Raw genomic sequence first — 18,654 nt, forward strand, 5'->3', positions numbered from 1 at the left:
CACCGTTTAGCTTCCCATGCAAAAGTAAATATCGCCGCTCAGAACCTCATGCTCGATTAGACATTTCACTGCGTGTTTAACATATCGAGTAAACACTGTTCATGCAAGGGTACTATAAATCCCCGCATAATCTGAAGGAAATACAACACAACAATTATCGGAGTATCTAAAAGCTTTCTTTTGATCTCTTTGAAATCCTTTGTTGTAAAACAAAAACAAAATAGTACTCAGATAATTTGATTTCATTAACAAACTCTATCGGTTTATCCTCCCTTAGCGCGGGAGAGGAGAGAGAAAGAAGCTTCAACAATGGCGAATGTCTTTCATTATTCCACTCCAACAATCTTTAATTCTCCCTCTCAATTACCCTCTCATCTTTTACTCTTCAGGTACTCCTTTTCCTCTCTCTGTCTTATAGCAATTATACTTTGTTTTAATTTCATTTTGGATATTGTTTTTTATGTAATCAATTTTGTTATTTGGGGTTCAGAAATCAGATAAATTCCTCTGTTTTCCTGAAAAAATGCAAATCAAAAGGTAAAATAATTGCTTGTTCTTGCAATTCATCAATACCCGCTTCAGAATTTGGGTTTTGCAAGAGGGATTTGTTGCTCTTTGGCTTAACTTCTTCTATGGCCTTGATTTTTCCTACTAATGGTGAGCTCATTTTACTCTATATTTGTGTTTATATGCTAATTTTGATAATTATTGATGTGGGTTTATTTATATTGTATTGGACAATGATATGTAGAATCCTAATATTTGACTACTATGGAGTAGACAATTAAAATAATAATAGCTATCACACACACACACAATAATAACACCAATCGACATGTGATTTTGTTGTAATTTCCCCGTCTAATGGAGTGGCAATACATGTATCAAAACCAATTTTTTGGATTCATTTCCCTAATTAAGTAGCTAATGCTGCAGGAATTGATGCTGAAGAGGAGGTGAAAATGCTTGAATTTGTTGATGATTTAAATGCCTATTCTTACTCATATCCAATGAAACTTCCCTCCAGAAAGCTTGCCTTTAAATGGTATATTTTCTATTTTATAATACTATTGTTAAACCTATGATTACAATTGTGTAACTTGAACTTTAGTGTTGTGTTGCTTGGGATTGGAGGACAAGACTTTGTTATACATGGGACTGTGGAGTTTGGACTATAATTATGAAGTTTATCCTTGTGTTTTCGTTTAATCATAATCCACTCATCTAAGTGTTCAATTATAGCATGGCCCTTTAATTGCAATTATTGATCAAAGCAGTACAGTTTATAGTTTCATAATAGTCAAGTACTATCACTAAAACCTAAAAGTTGTTGATTACTACCGATGACTAAAAAAATATTCTCTTATAAATGTATTTTACTGAGATAAATCTAGTAAAGTGTAACTCACTTCATACTTCATAATTTTTGAGAAGTTAGTGGTTGAATATCTTAATGAAACATATTATATTGGGACAGCTGGAGTGACAAAACCAACTGTTGGTTTCTCGGGGAGCTTTCTCCTACTATCTTGTTCATATGCATGGAAATTATTTTCTTAAGGTTCTTGCACTTGCTTCACAATCTTGAATTTTGTAATAGTTGGGGCAAGTTGGCAACCTAGTTTTAAGTCAGTTTGGAGTTTTCTTCAGGTTTATGGGACTTTTGTTAGACGTATCCCTTGTAATCTGGGTGGTTGTCATCCTCTTTCAATTACTTCCACCCTTATTTTTTTTGGTCTGCTGTTTATCCTGCTTATGTCTCCTATCTTGAATTAGTATCACACCCAAACAAGTCACTTTAAGTCTTACATTGATGGTATTGACAGCTTACCATGTGTTGTTATCTTTTACTTCTAGAAGGGATATCAAGCTATGCTATCTGTGCGTATCATCAAATGCAGTTTGAAAGCTTATGTTAACCAAATTGTGGCAAATTTTCTTATGTCAAAAGGATTATATTTGTCCTTATGTTCATTGATCACAATTAGTTAATTCTTTTTTCCACTTGAAACTGCTTGTTCTTGCTTATTTTTTAGTGGCACTAAAACAACTGTAACCACCATTCACTTTGATTTTTCTGAGCATCCCCCCTCCCCCTCTCTAGCTGCAATCATGTAATTATGTAAAATAAGTCTAAATGCCAATAGTACAAGCTACATGTTTTACTAAAGAATTGTTCTGTTAGTAATGAAAAGAGTACAGCAATAGAAGGTAGTTTTTCCTGATTTTTTATGTATCAAATTTATATGTTTGCATATTCGAAAGTGAGAAGTTGTATCTTGTGCTTTCTATGACATTTCATTCTTGTAGTTTGCTTTCAAAAATTTAATGCACTACTTCTATTGCGGATCACTTCTTTTTGTCCTGAAATGTAGGGACCTGACTCTTTTCATCTATTTTAAGGGTGGAATCCAGAAAGCCAGAAAGATATTCATCAGCTGCTCCTCTGGCCCGTAAGTTAAACTTCGCCTTGCTTCCCCCCCACCCCCGTGCACGTGCATAGAAGATTGGGTTCATTTACTCATTCCTGAATATGATTAATGTAAACATGTAGTCATGAATATCTATTTTTTCAACCATAGTACCTCATCTTAGTTGAGCTGATCAGACATTGATATGAATTGATGCAGCTAATGCGCGGCTGCGTATAGTATCCGAGCGTGTTGACTTTATCGACAATGTCATCATATCTGTTACGGTGATTACCCTAAACATGTATCTGCTAAATTGTTTCAGGGTTATCTTGTTACATTAGCTGACTTGGTATATTGATTCAGATAGGCCCCCCCAATCCAGAGTTCTTGAAATCCAAGGATAAGAGTACATGGGATCCGAAAGACGTTGCCGATTCAGTACTGTCTGACAAATCTGCTTTGGTAACAGCCATTTTCTCTGCTGTTTTTCACCTGAAAAAGAATGAAAATTGATTGGTTCAGTGCTGTCTTACATTTTTGCTTTGCTGCCATGAATGCCATCCCTAATAGTTTGTTCTTGAGGAGTTATACTACATACTAACACTATGTTTGGATAACAATAGTGAAGGGAAAAGGAAGGAGAAGGAAAATGAGGGAAGGAAAAGGGAGGGGAGGGGAGAGAAAAGGCGAACTTCCTTTTTCCTTCCAAATTTCTCCAACAATGGAGGGCTTTTATTCTTTAAAAGGGGAAGGAAATTGGATCTTTCCAATTCCCTCTCCTTTCTTCCTTGCATTAGATTTCCAAACAAAGGATGATGCATCCCTCCTTTTCTCTTCCTTTTCCTCCATTTCTCTCTATCCAAACATAATTTAGGTTTTGGGAATTCCTCCTAGTCTTCGCTTGGAGTTTATAAAACTCCGTACTTATTATTGTGGCAATCTTGTTATGATTCGTAGATGAGTTTATAAAATTTCGTACTTATTAATGTGGCAATCTTGTTATGATTCAAAGATTGGTGTGTAGCTAATGCATTCATCATGATTGTCACTACCAAGTCTACCAACTCTGTCAAAGCCATGATCACTGTTATAATTGGTATTAATAAGAATTCAAATATTGCTTGTCAAAAAAAAAAATCAACTAAGTAGATTAAAGAGATATACTGCATGCTGAAATATGGAAAAGCTTTTCATTTGAGGGAACCGCAAGCATTTTAGATTCTTAATAGCTATCATTTTTCTATGTACTAGAAATCTATTAAAATGCCTTCACATAGTCCTAGCTCTAAACTTGCTGAGTTATGGAACTATGGAGTATAGAATAAAAATAAGTTTATTTTTAAAAAGTACACCATAGTACTTCTCAAATTTCATATATTGAAGGTCAGTTTGCTGCTTGTAATACGACTCGGATGTTAAAATGATGCACCCATCAGTAATTTCATATTCATTTCAGGTTTAATTAATATGGTATTGGTTTTCTGCAGCGAGTTACATCAACTCAAAAATTGGCTGAGAGCTCCATACTTGATGCACAATCAAATGAAGTAAGCCCTCAGAATTTTGCTTGTTTGGTGTTTTAGCTGACTATTAACATCTACAGCGATTACTTAAATAACAATTGCCTTTTCATTCCGAAGTGATGTTTATGTTGTACTTTTTCTTCTCAGGTTGATGGCGAAAGATACTGGTTTTATGAATACTTAGTCCGCAAATCACCAACCAAATCTGTATGTTTTATCTTTTATTTTTTTTTTCTAATATCAAATTGGATTCCCTGGAGATCTTTTACATTTTATTTGCAAATTTTAATCCTACTTCCATAATCTGTAGGCACAGGAGTCAAACAATTATAGACAATATGTTGCTTCTACAGCTGAGCGTGATGGTATGTTTCTGGCATATTCTTTTATCTATATGACACACCTTGAGAAATTGAACACACGGTCTCTGCAAGCGTTGCTGTCTCCAAGAGACCTTTCCCTCTTCGGATAATTACACAGGGTTTTTTTTTTTTTTTTATTTTTTTTTTATTTTTTTATTATTGGCTGCGCAATCAGGGGTCGCCACGTGTCATGGGGGGCGCGGTTTTACGACATTCAAGGTGTTTCTCGGGATTTGGGCCTGATGTAATCAAGGCCTTTTTCTCTTTCTGATGTTGTATTGTGTATTTAAAGGTAGCTGACACGTGTCACCCTCTCATAATGCCACGTGTCGCCTTCTTATTGGCCACGTGTCACTATGAGATTGGGCCACGTACTTGGGGTATTTTTACCCTAAACAACAAGATTTCGTAACTGTAGATATCAGCTTTAGCGGATACTTCACCTCCCAAGCTATACTCTGAAGACAAATCAGGTATCAAAGTCGAGACTGTACAAGTATATTGTAAGAAAAGATATAAATTACGATAAATTTTATCTGGAGCAGCATACCCAACAGTTCCTCTAACTCCAATCGAACTGCTTTGATTTGGATGCAAGGGTTGAGCAACAATCTTCGCTAATCCAAAATCAGATACATGTGCGACCATATCATGATCAAGTAATATATTGCTTGGTTTAAGGTCGCAATGTACAATCGAGTTTCCACATTCATGGTGGAGATAGTTAAGTGCATGAGCCACATCAATTGCTATATTTACCCTTTGGAGAAGGCTCATATTTCCATCTTCATGTAACCATCTATCAAGACTTCCATTGGGCATGAAGTCATAGATAAGAGCTTTGAAATCATCTCTCTTGAAATCTGTACTTGAGCAAGCAGTCATTATTCTCATCAAATTATGATGTCAAATATTCCTTAATGCTTCACACTCTGCCATGAAACTCTTTGACCCACCTCATCGTTGCAAATTGAGTACTTTTACAGCAGCTGTTTTTCCATCGAGGATTCCTTTAAACACAGACCCAATAGTACCAGAACCAATCAGACTTCCCGGAGAAAATCCGTCGGTTGCTTTGAGTAGCATGTCATAAGATACTTTCAAGAATGATTCCTTCTCTAGAGCATTTGCTGAATTTGATTTTCTTTTCCTGTTATGACTTATCAAGTATAACCATATGCATGTTGCCATGGCTATTACCCCAACAAGTGCACAACCTATTGGAATTATTGTCGACTTGAGAACACGAGACATTCTTCTTTTCTTCTTATCTTTCTCCTCACATCTTGGTAGATGAAGCTCATGAATTCCTCCACAAAGTCCACTGTTTCCAACAAGAGAGATAGCACTTACATTTTCAATAATTCCTTTAGTTGGAACGCTTCCCTTAAAATAATTATAAGAAGTTTAGGCTGTATATCATGGGAAATGAAGAGAGATATTCTGGAATAGGGCCTGAAAGGTTGTTATGGGAAAGATCAACATTCAAAAGACCTTTCAAATAGGAAAATGGAGGAATCAAACCTTGGAAGAAATTATGATCCATATACACTTGTTGAAGATTGGGTAAGCTGTTAAAGAAATTCGGAATTTCAACAGAAAAATAATTATTGGACACACCGAAAACTTCCAAATTTTTTTGGTTGCAATCTCTATAGGTAAAGACCCTTCCAAGTGATTTTGACTCAACCATAACATAATAAAATTAGTATTTGTAAAGAGCTCTTTGGACAAGGATCCATTGAATTTATTAGAGGATAAATCCAAATATAACAAGTATGAGCAATTACCAAGTGTGGGAGGTATTTTTCCTTGCAAGTTGTTTTCATATAGAGAAAGTTTGGTTAAATGTGATAAATTTCCAAAGGAATTGGGAATTTCACCAGTTAGTTTGTTGGAGTGTAAGTTTAGACTCTCTAGCTTATGAAGATTACCAAAATCATGAGGGATGGAGCCTTTGAGGTTGCTCGATGGCGTCACAATGTACCAAAGGTTTACGAGATTACCAATACCTATAGGAATTTCTCTGGTTATAGGGTTTGTCCCAAGCCCAAGAACAATCAAATTGTTTGAAAGATTGGCTACAGCTTTCGGTATTGTTCCTGTGAAGCTATTTATTAGTATGTCTAGGATATTTAATTTGGTACAATTAACAAGTGTACTAATAAAGTTGATGTCACCTACAAAATTATTATTGCCAATGTTTAAGGTTCTAAGGTTAGAAAGGCGCCCTAAATGAAGTGGCATGTTTCCTGTGAAGTTGTTATCGTCTAACTGAATGTCAAGAAGATTATATGTGAGATTTGGTAAAGAGTTTGGTATTGACCCTGTCAAATTATTATGATAAAGGTTTAGAGATTGTAAACGAGGAAGTGTGAAGGCGATATCTGATGGAATACTTCCTTGTAAATGGTTGCAAGACAAGTCCAAGTATACAAGGTAAGAGAGGTTGAAGATTGAAGTAGGAATCATACCATTGAAATTATTGGAGCCAACATCGAGCTTTTGCAGACTAGTCATCCATCCTAATCCCTTCGGAAGTTTACCTTGTAGTTGGTTACGAGACAAATCCAACTGTGTAAGGGATGATGAGAGGTTAGCAATGGATTGGGGAATCGCACCTGATAATTTATTTAATGACAAACTGAAGTAAGATTTGTCATCCTATGAACTTTCTCAGGAATAGTTCCTGTAAAAGAATTGGAGGTTCCAGACAAAATTTCCAAGGACAACAAGCTGTCTATGATCTCGAATATAGGTCCATTAAAATTGTTATAGTGGACTGAAAGTTTTTTTAGGTGAGACAAAGCTTTTAATCCCATTGGAAGTCTCCCTTGTAACTTGTTGTAGCCTACAGAAAGATTTAGTATCTGAAGTCTGAACAAACGCCCGATCTCAGGAGGGATTAGGCCGCCTAACCTGGCATTATTGTTGAGAGAAATCATTCTCAGGAAGCTGAGGTTCCCAATGAAGGGAGATATCGTTCCTGATATACCCCTCGCCTTGAGGTCTAGCTTAATGACCCTGTTATGTTTGTGCCCACAAATGACACCCTCCCAAAAACAATGGTGAGAAGAGTGATTCCATGAGCTTAAAGCACCATCATGACTACGATCGATAAGTTTGCTCTTGATGGCCAACAATGCCATATAATCGGTTTTGTTACTGACCGCATCAGCACTAGCATTAGCTAATATAAGATGTTGCATTGCAAATACAGCAAGAAACAGAGACAGGGTTGCTAGTTGTATAAAAGAAAGTGGGTGGTATGGCTTCAATTTTTACGTTTTCTGTTGTAATATTTGTGATATCAAGTTTTCATTCCAACTTTATATATACTGTGTAACTTGTATTTTCCTACATTATTTAAGGTTGATTGCTTCAGTAAAGTTTGTAATATTTGTCAAAGTCTTCCACTCATCATTATTTAAGGTTGATTGCTTCAGTAAAGTTTGTAATATTTGTGATATCAAGTTTTCATTCCAACTTATATTTTCCTACACTATTTACACAAATTTTTATGTGGATAATCATATCGTGAGACCGGGGTTACTTATAGGGGTTGCTTAACACTGTTGTTCTCAAAGGTTACTTATTCATGGGTTACTAGGTCGGTTAGGGTAACTCACTTACTGAAAACGCGCTAACCGATTGAGTAATTTAGAATAAGTAACCCATGACCGACTATATAACCCCTAAATAAGTAAACTCGACATAAGTAACCCCGGTGAAAATGCGCTAACTCGCTGAATAACCTCAGAATATGTAACCTTTGACCTACTGAATAACCCTTAAATAAATAACCCCTACAAGTAAGGTTTGAATAAATAGCCCCTATAACTATTTCCGGCCACATGGTGTGTCCAACGCAATACATAAAACACCAATTTATTTAAAGTTGATTGCTTCAGTAAAGTTTGTAATATTAGTCAAAGTCTTCCACTCATCATTTTTAGTAGTTTAATTGACACATGAAAACTTTCCAAATTACTGCATCTCTAATCTCTTTATTGCTCGTAATGTAGGTATTGGTTTATGATACATTTACTTTACTTTTACCAATTAAAAGAAGATTTTTCTTTTTTTAATAAAACTTTTTCATCTGCTTTAAGAAACTTTTTTTTTTATGAGAAGGGTAGGAAAATGAATGATGCACCGTCTAACACGGACACACGGTGAACATGATTTATTAATAGGTCCCCGTAAGCAGAGGTGTCAAAATCGAACCGACTCAATAAAACTATCTATTTCGAACGGTAATCAATTCGATTTGATTTGAGAAATTCAAGACCCAAACCTAATCTGTAACCGAATTGAACTCAACCCGAATCCAAACTTGACCCGATCTGAACTTAACCCGACACCGATTTGATCCAACCTGAACTCAACCCGAATCCGATTTGACCCGATCCAACCCGAGCTCAACCCGATCCGAAATTGACCCGACAAATAACCGATCTAATCCGATTTGTTTTGACTCGAACTGATATCAACTCGACCCGATTTTAACTTGATTTGATTTTTACCCAATCCGAATTTAACCCGACCATAATTAATTATTGACCTTTTTATTCAAGTTCTTATACTACTATATTTACTAATTATTAATAAAGTTAACGTTTTTTACAACAAAGAAATGATTCGGAGTACAAGTTTACTTCATGTATATACCAATTATATTAAATTACTTTCTAAGCTTTATATTCGTCTTATTTAAAATTTGCTACAAATAATTTGTAATACTTGAACATTAAAACCTCTTCTTTTAACTCGATAAAAAATATGATACATGAATGACTTGATATTGACCTAATAATAAGGTAAAAACTCAATAATAACTTTAGTTTAAAAATAACCTTATTGGATATGAATTGGGTCAACTCGATTAAAATCCAGCCAAACACAACAAGGAATTGAATTGAAATTGACCAATAATGAATCAGCGGATCAACCTTATCTTAATCAAACCGAACTTGACCGAACCGAAATCAACTCGACCTAAATTCATCCGACTCGAAATTAACTCGGTTAAACCCGTTTTGAACCCGATCCGAATTTATCCGAACTGAACTGGAGTTGACCTGACTCATATCTGACCCAGACTCGATAGACCATGACCTAAATTTGATCCGACCCGAATTTGACCTGACCCGAATTAGAAGAATAATTTTGACCCGAACATATCTGACCCGAACAGACCTGACCCTAATAGACCCGACCCAAACTCCATCCGGTTATCCGAATTGACACCTCTACAGGTAAGGCCTTGTTTTTTTTCACCTTTAAAAAATAATATTCTGTAAAAATAAGTAACTTTAAACAAGAAAAATAACAGAAAATTAGTAAAATTTATTTTAGTTCAAAAAAATTAATTTCAGTTCAGCAAAAATAATTGTAGTTCAGTAAAAATAATTTCAGTTCAGCAAAAATAAGGTGAAGTGAACGGGCCTAAGTCAACTTATATTTCAAGGGCTTCCAAACGGAGGTTTGTGAGACAATAAAACTATGTCTCGCAAGGACAATGTAGACATTTCAGGCGTCATTTTAGAGCTGTCTTATTGAGTTGTCAAATAGTACCACTGATACTTCAGTGGTCAAAAACACTCTCAGTGGTATATAATATAGCCTCAGTGGTACTTGATCAAAAAAATTCAATTGAAATTTCAGTGGAACAAAATATAGATTCAGAGGCAGTGCTCCCTATAATTTTTTGTCCATTTTGCTCATGAACATATGTCTGAAAAGTATTAGTGGGCCCCATATCACCCTTTTTCACTCTTCATATCTCTCCTCTTTTCTCTCTTCATTGTACCTTTTTTTGTTTTTTTTAATAGTTGTGAGACATTCACCATCTCACACAACACTCCATTAATACTTCCACTTATATTTCCTCGTAGAGTTGTTTTTTTTTTTTTAATCAGAACCGTGGATAAATATTGGTATTATACATACAACTAGGATAGTGCCCGTGTATTTATTAATCAAAATACTAATACAGTAGTCCTATAGGAAAAAAAATTCAAATATTAACAAGGGCTCATATATTTACTCTAAGAAATTAATTATTATAAAATATTATTCAGTCGTAACAATAGACAATATGAAAATTAAGAAATATGATTTAAATAGTAATATATGTCATTTGCATTGATTTTATTTTATTCCCCTTTTTTTTTTTAATGTTATTATATCTATAATCTATAATATTATTAAAAAGCAAAGGAATAACATGGTGACGACATGTGTCATTTTTATGTCATAATGCGATTTATGACATGGCGCCACGTAGATAATGACATGACAACGCATTATATAAGTACTTGAACCATATTTAAACTCTTACAAGTTACACCCCTTGAAATTTCCATCTTTTATTACCATTACTGTCCCATTAAGTGGACAATTATTTCACATTGATTCACTATAAATAAAATTTCCTTTTACTTTATAGTATTTCTTGCTTTTATTACACAATAATGTCATTTTATTACTTATTAGTTAACGTTCATTCAAAAAAATTTATACAAACTTAAGGGAATTTGTTATTTTTGTTCTTAAACAAAATTCGGGGCATCGCTTGAGCCCGCCACAAACTAGTTAGTGATTGAAAAATAAATGAATAATGCCCCACAAAACTATACGGTGAGAAATAGAGTGATTCATTTTCTATCTCTCGTAAAAGAAGAACTGGAATTTTCTTGTCTTAAATGTTTTACTCGTTGCATTCATTAAATCTATAGATACAATAAGCAATATTTGTTAATTACTAGCTTAGAAAGGGGGCATTTGTGAATTACTACCCCTAAAAAAAGTTGTTAACTAATGCCCCTAATTGTGATAAATTGTACCGATTACTACCTACTTTAAGTAGATTTTCAGGCTAATTAAGTCATTAATGACGTCATTTGTCATCTTAATCCTAATTTAATCATTTTAATTCTAATTAATACTAATTTAAAAATTAAAAAACCCTAGCCCTATTCTCTGACGAGCACCCATTGCACCACAAACCGAACCCCCTCCTCTCCCGAAGGCGACTCCCCTCCCTCATCGTTCACCACAAACCCACCTCCCTCTCCTGGTGAACACCATGAGCCCATCCCCCCCCCCCCCCACTGCCAAACACCATGAATAATGCAAGAAAATGAGGTTTTAGGGTTAGGGATAGTTGCGGTTTTTGGCGGCTAAGGAAATGGTGGAGGGCAATTAAATTATAGGGGCTGGGGAAGGGGAATGGGCTGTTATCGAGGGCTAAGCAAGGGGTGGGGGTTATTTTCAAGGTTTGGGGAAGGGAGGGAGCGACAATCGAGAGTTGTGGATAAGAATAAGACGATTTTCGGGGGTTACGGGAAGTTGGAGGGCAGTCGAGAGTTGGGGAAGGGGAGGGGATGGGTTTCGTGGTCGGGGAAAGGTAAAAGGTGGATTTTCGGTGGTGGGCTAGGGAAGAAGGGAATTTCTGGTGGTGGGGATGGGGTATAGGGGCTGTTGGAGGTGGAGCAACAGTACGTGGTGTGGAGGTGGATAGATGGTGATTTAGGGTTTATTTAATTAATTAGGATTTAAAAGTCACTAATTATAATTTGGTAGGAAAATGATGTCATTATTAAGCTTAAGTGACCGAAAAAGGGGAGAAGGTAGTAATCGGTACAATTAATTGATTTTAGGGGTAGTAAATTTTAATTTTTTTTAAAGGTATTAATTGACAAAGACCCTCTTTTTGAGGTAGTAATTCACAAATTTTTCATACAATAATAACCTTATATTTTACCCACACGTACATTTATTTTCCTAAGCCAAACATTGTGCCAAAAATTATAACTTCGTACATAATGTCATACTACCCACAGTACAACACAAATATATAGGTAAATATTGATAAATTTATCATGAAATATATAGTTAAATAGTTATTAATATAAAATTTTATAATACTAGCTTTTATTTATTTATTTATTTTTTAATTTTATCTAATATTTAGTCATGTATATAGTGCATTATTGACATGTATGTCAAGTTTAACTGTTATTCAGGAGCATAATGAGTGTATTTGTTATTTTTTTTTGGAACAAATCAATTCATTAATGAGTGTATATGTATTTGAACTTATTAATTTTATCCAACTTTAGCCCGTCTTGTGTGAGGCCGGCCATACCGTGTGAATACTTATAAAAAAACAAATTAACCCCTATTAATAGGGGTGTGCCAAAAATAAAAACCATAACTGCAACCGGTATAACCGACACATTTAATAGGTTAATTAACCGTAATGTTAAAAATAAACGGTTATAATTAACTGAATCGTTAAATGTAGCGGTTAACGGTTACGGTTACGGTTACAATTTTGAGTAAACGGTTAATCGATGGTTAACTGTTAAGAAAAAAGTTATATTTTTATCTACTTTTTTTGAGAAAAAAAAAATATAGTTATATAAGTTAATCCTAAACAATCTTTATTGGTTTGTATCCAACTAATTGGAATTTATAATGTTTATATTGAATTAATGGTTAGCGGTTAATCGGTAACCGCACCGTTAAGAAATGGTTAACACTTATGGTTAATCGTTCCTTAACGGTACGGTTATGGTTCGTGTTTTTTAGTAACGCTATAACGGCTAACCGTACCATTAAAGCTTAACTCTATTCACGTCCACTTACAATACCATTAGCAAGTTACATACACCCATAGTGTTTTTATCCTAAATAGACCTTTGTAATTCATCTAATACTTCAATGAGGAAGAGATTTGAATTAGATTCTTTCTGTAGTCCAATTACTATTGTAAAATTCTATAGCACTCCACCACAATCCCCTAACATCTGTTTTCACGTCTCGATACAATCCTTAACTAAGTTGGTAATTTATGAGGGGCACCTTTCTTAGTCCTTTCCCACCATATTATGTCCCTCGGCATCTTTTTATTAGCTTGGCTTCATTACGTCAATGAAAATTATGGGCAAATTCTTTTTTCCTTGCCCATTATATTGTGAAAGATAGTGATATAACATAATTAAAGGGAAATTAAAGCAATCTACCATGGAACACCAAAAACTCAAAAGCTTATTGGAAAATTTGCTAAAAATAACACCACCTTTAGACGATCTTCCAATAATAGCACCACCTTTTGATTATTCCAGAATAAAACAACCTTTAACATATATTTGCCAAAAATGAAACAAAAAACCAGTAACCTGTTTTACAGGTAAACTTGAGATTATCATCTCCAAAGCCTATATTGATGTCCGATTTTGAGGTCATTTGTAGTGGAGTCGATAAGGATCTCTGGATTGTGTTGGGTTTGATTAGGTATAGTCAGGTCGGTTCTAGTTCGGGTTTAAATCATGCTAAATCATAGTGCTTATTTAGGTCGGAATCTAAATTAGGTTATTTTCTACTCGAGTTTGGTTTTTGACAATAGAGTGTTATTCTTACACAGGATAAAAAAAGGTTATACCTCGTGAGTCCTTGTAAAAAAAAAAAAAAAGTTTATACTTCTTATTTTTGTAAGTAAAACATTTGACTTTTTGCACTATTTACCTAAACTACTTTGACTGATGTTATTATTGAAATCATATTATTGTATGATTGTAAATATTCAATTGGTATTATTTTTTTACTAATTTATAATTAAAAATATTATTGATCAAGGTTTTGTATTGATATAGGTTTCTAAGAGGCTAGTACAAACGTTTTACTTAAAAAAAAAAAAAAAAAAAAAAAAAGTCATTCTATTGGGTCAATCCATTTTTGGCTATATTAGCATTATTATAAGTCATTCTATTGGGTCCGAACCACTTGGGTCAACTTGAATTTTATTGTCAATTCATTCATTTAAAATAGATGAATTTTCCCTGAAAAAAAAATAAATAAAAAGATGAATTTTAGTCGTAGATGAATTTTCGCCGTACCAATTTATCATAGAAAGTATAATTATTTTTCCTAGGTCGTATTAATTGTGGTTTTAACTTCAGTTTATTTTTGGATTTCATAATTTTAGAAATAAATTTAATTTGCATTAATTAATTCTAATTTCCCAGATATGTTGCACTAAGTCAGCGCCTTAACGAAGACTAGATTAATAATTCTCTCCATATGTGGATAGTAAAATCCCAAAAATACAACTTTTATGTATTTGTCAATGAAACAACTCCACAGTTTCCTCCTACCCATATATAACACTTCCATTTTCCATGCTTTAGTAGGTCAACTAAATAAACATTATTTACTTATATAGTGTTATATTCCTCCCTTTAGAATCGGATCATAAACCATGTCATCATTCAAATACTACTCTTTTGTCCAAAAAAGATAACATAACATAAGTTTTGTCACTCCTCTCATCTCACTTCATCTCTTAACCTATTTTGCTTTTGTTTCTTTATATGTTATATTTATAAACAACAATTCAATGAGTTTTCATAAGATGGAGAAATACTTGAGGGAAAACTTTGACGTTGATCCGAAGAGACCTTCCGAAGAAGCATTGAGGAGATGGAGATCAGCTGTTTGGCTCGTTAAAAATCCTCGCCGTCGGTTTCGTATGGTGGCCGATCTTGCTAAGCGCCAAGAAGCTGCCCGTAAAAGACTCAAACTTCAGGTTATCATCTCTTCTTCTTATTCTTTTTCACCGTATTCATCACTTTCCCTAGAGAATAATTTTTATTTTTTTATTCGCTTGTTTTGATATTATTCTTATGAAAATAACCTTGGATACATCTCGCACCTGAGTGTATATAAGAATCTCTCGCATTTTCGTTATAGGTGTGTGTAGACACTCAAAAAGCTTGAATTATTTTCGACGTTCCACTTTTTAATTTTATGGTTAATGTCGAACAATTTGAGGTGCGGTATAATCATGATTATAAATTTATTTTTTAATTTTAATTTTAATTTTTATAATTAAAATTTTCAAATTCGTATTCGTAATTGTGCATCTCAACCTGTAATTGTTTGATTTGAAATTTCTATTTTTCTTTACTTATTAATTAGTAGTACGAGCATGAAAATGTAGATTTAACGCAACAAATTGACAATTGTTGTTACAACTTACAAAGTAATCTAAACACGAGTACACGACTACTAAAATGGTGGTTTATAGTAATAGCAAAATGTAACGTGGAAAAGTCTTCAATTAGGTATTTAAAGGGTATGAATTAATTACAACTAACAAAGTTATAGGTAGAAGAATAAATGATACTAATAGTGTCAAGAAGTGGAAAAGTATGGTTCCATTTTTATGAATGACTTGTCAATTAAGGTGTGGAAGTTGAAGCATCTAGGAATAGTTAAATGTGTCGCAGGCAACTCAGAATGAAAGTGTACATGATGCATAATGCTTTTTTTTGTTTTTTTTTAGTAAATTAGACCTGTACGAAAATTATGTAAAAATTTATATCTTAGACTTCCAATGTACATGTTTTCTGTTCATTCAAAGTAAATTTATCAAAATGTCTAGTAACTTTTATTCATTATAGAGTAACTTGTTAGTTATTTCTGTTTTAATCTTCCAGGAAAAAATGCGAGTTGCTTTGTATGTACAGAAAGCTGCTCTACATTTCATGGACGGTACAACAGCTAACTACTTGTGCTATGTGTAAAGATTCAAGTGTACAATTTACTTCGTTTCTTTTATCTATTAGCCTCATTATCTGTTCAATTCCTTTGTTATGTGCAGCTGGCAGGAAAGATGAATTCACTGTGTCAGAAAAAGCAAAACAGGCAGGATATGAAATTCATGCAGACGAGCTAGCATCAATTGTTCGCAGTCATAAAATACAAGACCTTAAAGCTCATGGTGGAGTGGAAGGGATTGCAGAGAAGATTTCAGCGTCTTTTAAAAATGGAGTTAGCTCAAATGAAACAGAACAACGCGAAAACATCTTTGGTGCTAATCGATTTGTTGAGAAGCCTGCAAGATCTTTCTGGAGCTTTGTTTGGGATGCTTTGCAAGATTTGACCTTAATCATTCTACTGGTATGTGCTGCTGTTTCTGTAGGAGTCGGCTTAGCAACAGAAGGGTGGCCGAAAGGTATGTATGATGGTTCAGGAATTATACTAAGTATCGTGTTGGTTGTTATGGTGACTGCTATCAGTGATTATAAGCAATCGTTACAATTCAAAGACTTGGACAAAGAAAAGAAAAACATTAAGGTGCATGCTACAAGAGATGGAAAAAGGAAACAGATTTCGATTCATGATTTGGTTGTTGGAGATGTGGTTGTATTGTCAGTAGGAGATCAAGTTCCTGCAGATGGACTTTTTATCTCTGGCTATAACTTGTCGATTGATGAATCGAGCTTATCAGGTGAGAGTGAGCCAGTTCATGTAACAAAAGAGAAACCTTTTCTTCTGTCAGGTACTAAAGTACAAGATGGTTCAGCTAGAATGCTGGTGACTACTGTTGGTATGAGGACCGAGTGGGGGTCTTTGATGGCAACACTCAACGATGGAGATGATGAAGAGACACCCTTACAAGTTAAGTTGAACGGGGTAGCAACTATAATAGGTAAAATTGGTTTAGGATTTGCTGTAGTTACATTTTTGGTTTTGGTAGGCCGGTTTACAGTGGAGAAATCGTTGCAACACGAGATGAGTAATTGGTCCTCAAAGGATGCTTTGAAACTACTAAACTACTTTGCAACTGCTGTTACCATAGTTGTTGTTGCAGTTCCTGAGGGACTGCCATTAGCTGTAACTTTGAGTCTTGCATTTGCGATGAAGAAACTGATGAACGACAGGGCGCTTGTCAGACATCTCTCAGCCTGTGAAACAATGGGTTCTGCAAGCTGCATTTGTACTGACAAAACAGGAACTTTAACTACTAATCATATGGAGGTTACTAAACTATGGGTACAAGGACAAGTTATGGACATCTTCTACACAAGAGGAAATGCTGTGGAATCCTTGGTAGGTAGTAGGGCATTTGATATACTTCTACAAGCCATATTTCTTAATACAAGCTCTGAAATTGTTAAAGGGGTGGAAGGGACAATGCCGAAGGTATTAGGAACTCCAACCGAAAGAGCAATCTTAGACTTTGGCTTGATACTTAGATACAATTTTGCTACCTTCCAAGAGGAATATAAGATACTTAAGATGGAGCCATTTAATTCTGTTAAGAAAAAGATGTCTATTCTTGCAGCTTTACCTTCAGGTGGTGTTCGAGCCTTTGCCAAAGGCGCATCAGAAATCATACTTGAAATGTGTGACAAGCTTCTAGATTCTAATGGGAAACCAGTACCACTGTCTAAAGTTATGAGACAGAATATTACTGATGTTATAAACAAATTTGCTTCGAGTGCATTAAGAACTATATGCATTGCTTACAAAGATATGGAGGACAATTCAAGTGAGGATAGCAACATACCTGAAGAGAACTTTACATTGATCGCAGTCATTGGGATAAAGGATCCAGTACGTCCAGGAGTTAAGGAAGCCGTTCAAACTTGTTTAGATGCCGGGATTACTGTAAGGATGGTTACAGGGGATAACATTAACACTGCTAAAGCCATAGCAAGAGAATGTGGGATCTTAACTAGTGATGGTTTAGCTATTGAAGGGCCTGAATTTCGCAATATGACCCCCAAGGAGATGCAAGATATTATTCCAAAGTTGCAGGTACGAGTATATATATAGCAAATCAATGATCAATCTAACATTTGTTATCCTATCACTTATAAACTCAGGGTGGTCTTGCTACACACGTACTTTAAGGCCTTGTTCTCGTTACCTGATAAAATACAGAAAAGTTCAGATTTACAGTACAGAATTTACATTATGTTACTTTTCAGGTTATGGCTCGTTCAATGCCACTGGACAAACACACACTAGTCAGCCAATTGAGGCAGAATAGAGAAATTGTGGCAGTAACCGGGGATGGGACTAATGATGCCCCGGCTTTGCATGAAGCAGATATTGGACTTGCCATGGGAATTGCAGGAACCGAGGTTGTTTCACAGATTTTACTCCATATCTTTATACAGAACATTTAAATGTTAAAATTTTGATTAATTTGAATTATTATACTTTTTGAGTTATACGGTATCTTTTCTTCCATTTTCTTACAGGTTGCCAAAGAAAATGCTGATGTTGTAATAATGGATGACAATTTTGCAACCATACTAAAGGTTGCTCGCTGGGGTCGTTCTGTTTATGTAAATATTCAGAAGTTTGTACAGTTCCAATTAACAGTTAACATAGTTGCTCTAGTTACAAACTTTGCTGCTGCTTGTATTACAGGTTCGTTATCTATATTTTATTTCTATTTAAGAAGAAACTAATAAAGCTCAGTTAGGCTACCTATTTATATTTATATCTAGTTAAAATAACCAATTTCAACTTCATGAAATCAATAGAAAT

The 18,654-nt window shown here is 34.6% G+C and overlaps 2 protein-coding genes and 1 pseudogene across 4 annotated transcripts in view; 2 read left to right on the forward strand and 1 right to left on the reverse strand.

Moving 5' to 3' along the window:
- Positions 1 to 18,654, forward strand: part of LOC145586188 (calcium-transporting ATPase 4, plasma membrane-type-like) — a 197,860-nt gene that overhangs the window by 177,727 nt on the left and 1,479 nt on the right. The window contains exons 1-5 of one of the 2 annotated variants that reach the window (XM_081642957.1): positions 14,493 to 14,893; positions 15,807 to 15,861; positions 15,971 to 17,913; positions 18,087 to 18,242; positions 18,363 to 18,534. In XM_081642957.1, coding sequence (XP_081499083.1) covers positions 14,705 to 14,893; positions 15,807 to 15,861; positions 15,971 to 17,913; positions 18,087 to 18,242; positions 18,363 to 18,534 — 2,515 coding nt within the window. In that variant the 5' untranslated portion in view covers positions 14,493 to 14,704. Of the gene's footprint in view, positions 1 to 14,492; positions 14,894 to 15,804; positions 15,862 to 15,970; positions 17,914 to 18,086; positions 18,243 to 18,362; positions 18,535 to 18,654 lie in introns of those variants that run through there. The other variant, XM_081642958.1, reaches the window with a different exon arrangement.
- Positions 231 to 4,693, forward strand: LOC145586187 (psbP domain-containing protein 5, chloroplastic-like). 2 transcript variants are annotated; one of them, XM_081642956.1, is made up of 10 exons: positions 231 to 389; positions 491 to 657; positions 937 to 1,045; positions 2,404 to 2,453; positions 2,631 to 2,698; positions 2,778 to 2,876; positions 3,902 to 3,961; positions 4,085 to 4,144; positions 4,248 to 4,302; positions 4,475 to 4,693. In XM_081642956.1, the coding sequence occupies exons 1-10, from the start codon at positions 310 to 312 to the stop codon at positions 4,540 to 4,542; spliced, it is 816 nt and encodes a 271-aa protein (XP_081499082.1). In that variant the 5' UTR covers positions 231 to 309; the 3' UTR covers positions 4,543 to 4,693. The 2 variants fall into 2 exon arrangements, with proteins under 2 accessions (XP_081499082.1, XP_081499081.1); XM_081642955.1 differs by lacking the exon at positions 4,475 to 4,693 and having other exon boundaries at positions 4,248 to 4,444.
- On the reverse strand, positions 4,654 to 7,632 carry LOC145583817 (LRR receptor-like serine/threonine-protein kinase EFR; annotated as a pseudogene).

Source organism: Chenopodium album, chromosome 16, assembly GCF_948465745.1.
Source record: "Chenopodium album chromosome 16, dcCheAlbu1.1, whole genome shotgun sequence".
NCBI classification, from domain to species: domain Eukaryota; kingdom Viridiplantae; phylum Streptophyta; class Magnoliopsida; order Caryophyllales; family Amaranthaceae; genus Chenopodium; species Chenopodium album.